The sequence below is a fragment of the Myotis davidii genome, unplaced genomic scaffold (genome assembly GCF_000327345.1).
Source record: "Myotis davidii unplaced genomic scaffold, ASM32734v1 scaffold161, whole genome shotgun sequence".
Classification (NCBI taxonomy): domain Eukaryota; kingdom Metazoa; phylum Chordata; class Mammalia; order Chiroptera; family Vespertilionidae; genus Myotis; species Myotis davidii.
Genome location: NW_006291567.1, coordinates 999,410 through 1,002,125, shown reverse-complemented (window position 1 = coordinate 1,002,125; position 2,716 = coordinate 999,410). Strand labels below are relative to the sequence as shown.

Sequence of the window (2,716 nt, the reverse complement as noted above, 5' to 3'; positions counted from 1 at the left end):
ACGGGCCAACCCAGCCGGTTCCCACCCGTGCACCAGGCCTCTATCCTACATAATAAAAGGGTAATATGCAAACTGACCCTAACAGCAGAATGACTGGGGATGACTGGTCACTATGACACACACTGACCACCAGGGGGCAGACCCCCTGTGGTCAGTGTGCTTTCACAGGGGGAGCTCTGCTCAGTCACAAGCCAGGCTGACAGCTTCCAGTACAGTGGTGCTGGTAGAAGCCTCTCCCGCCTCCTCAGAACCGCTAAGGATGTCCGACTTCAGCTTAGGCCTGGCCCCAGCAGGCAAGTGGAGATCCCTCAAGGGCACCCGGGCTGCCAGAGGGATGTCTGAATGCCAGCTTAGGCCCAATTCCCCAGGGAGCAGGCCTAAACTAGCAGGTGGTCATCCCCCAAGGGGTCCCAGAGTGCGAGAGAGCATAAGCCAGGCTGAGGGACACCCCCGAGTGCACAAATTTTTGTGCACCAGGCCTCTAGTATATAGATAACACTGTATCCTTTCTCTTCTATCTTTGTAGAGGGGTTTCTGAATTGGGAAATTTTAATTATATTTCCCTAACACCAGCATCTTAAATCACTAAATATTTCTTACTTTGTACATTGCTACTTGAGGATCACCAAGTTCATAGAATGGAGGCTTGCCAGTTGCCATCTCAACGATGGTGCAGCCCAGGGACCAGATATCAGCCGTGAACCCATACTTGTGAAGTCCATGACCAATAATCTCAGGCGCCATGTACTGCAGAGTACCTATGGGAAAAAAAGAAAACAAACATTGTGGGCACCCTATTGCTGAAAAACAAAGCACACCATTAGTAAACAAGTGTGTGAACATTGACTCTCATATTAACAGCAGATGGGGCCTGGTATCAAGCATAAATGATGTGGTTGCATCTTTTAACCAGAGACATGCAACATGCCTTCCTTTAATACTTACCATGTTGAGAGAAGATTGCTCAGTCCCTTGAAAAATAAACGGGACCAATTCAATAAGCACATATTAATGCATGCTAGATAGAGGGATACCAAAATGTAAGAAACACAGGGCTGGACCTTTGGCAGCTGCCTAGTGGAGGAGACAGACATCATGATAATGGTGATGATGATGGTGGTAGCTGTGGAAATGGCAAAATGTAGTAAATACTATAATAGGTGCCTGGTTCGAGCCAGGGAAAACTATGGCTGGGTCAATTTGGGTCTCCAAGAAGTAAATGCCAAGACAGGATTAGGTATATGAGAGAATTGTTGAGGGAGAATATACATGAAGGATAAAGGGGGGGACAGGATGGGAAGGGGGAGCTGTCAGACTACAATGAAGGTCTGACGCTTGGGAATGGAGAAGATGAAAGAAGAATTGGGTAGGAAAGGTCTCAAATGGCACAGCAGCTCTCAGCTCCAGCCATGCCAGTGGGGAGTCCAAAAGTTGCCTACTGTAAGTGTCCCACATTCATTCTAGTTACCCCACCATGCTGAGTCATTGGCTAGGAATAGTCAGGGTAAAGCATGAGCATGCCATGAACATGGTGACAGATCCAAAGGGATAGCAGCTGGGGCTGCCAGTGAACCAGATGCCTGCTGTAAAGGTCAGGGAGGTGGACAAAGGAATTGGGAGGACTTCTAGGCAAGGGGAAGAGCTTGAGTAAAGGTTCATGGATGTAAAGTATAGGGTGAGTCCAGGGAGCTACAAGTGATGCCTTATATAGGCAGGGGTAGGAAGAATGAAGGAGGCAGCGGCCAGGGCCCAACCCAATGGCAAGCTGTGTATTTCAAAGGCTCTGGCTTTGGACTTTTTCCTGTGGCCCATGAGCCACCACAGGGAAGGTGGTGATCAGACAGGGAGAAGGGGCTGGCTATTGAAGGACTGTTGTACATATAGGAACAGGGAAGGCATCAAAGGTCCTGGCAGTAAAATCCTTGAAAATTTGCTTTCCTTAAAGCTGGCTCTCTAAAGGGCTTAATATCCTCCCTAAATGCACTCCCCCTGATTTGTGCACACACACTGCTCACCAAGCCAGCCATGGCTCTCAGGTACCTACACCCATGCAGGGGTACAGAGTTCAAAACAAAATGATCAGTAGATCCACAGATGTTGATCCAGGGGCCTCCTACCCAGATCAAGGGGTTCAAAGGGTTGAAATAGTAGAGACTGAAGGTAGGGAGTGTTGACAACTACTTCTTTAGAGAGAACTATGCTGGGAGCTCTACCCACTCTCATTCAAGGAACTGTGGAAGGACTGTCCTCAGAAGGGTGTGGGCCCACGGTGACTCAAACAAGTCAGCATTAATCACACTTGAAAGGAGACTACATGTGTTAGCATCTTCCATGGGCTCCTAGAGATAATGTGAGAGTGCAAAGTTTCAAAATTTAATATTAATGAAGTACAGAAATGAGAAATAAGGTGCAGCTCCCAAGGACTCAGGGGCCACCCCAGCTTCCCTGCCCAAGGGATGGGCCTAGTGGAAGGGGGCCCCACTTCCTCCTACCCAAAGTCCTTTCAGGTTCCTTGGAGGCCCACTCAGAGCTTCATATGCATGTGTCTCCTGCAGGTAAGCTGCACAGATAGCTGGTTCCCATGGGAACGAAAGCAGCTTAAGAGAAACTGTGGGAGACCATAGAGTCTGCAGCTATCTTCATGCCCTCCTTACAGCAGGTGAAAGGTGCATGGATCCTAGATACCAGATGTGAGACTCATTGTAGAAATAATGTT

General features: G+C 48.4%; 1 protein-coding gene across 1 annotated transcript in view; it reads right to left on the bottom strand.

The window, feature by feature from the left end:
- MAP3K15 (mitogen-activated protein kinase kinase kinase 15) overlaps positions 1-2,716 on the bottom strand; it is a 76,250-nt gene that overhangs the window by 18,154 nt on the left and 55,380 nt on the right. Inside the window, exon 19 of the mRNA XM_006765134.2 lies at positions 601-758. Within this exon, the coding sequence (XP_006765197.1) occupies positions 601-758 (158 nt within the window). The remainder of the gene's footprint in view (positions 1-600; positions 759-2,716) is intronic.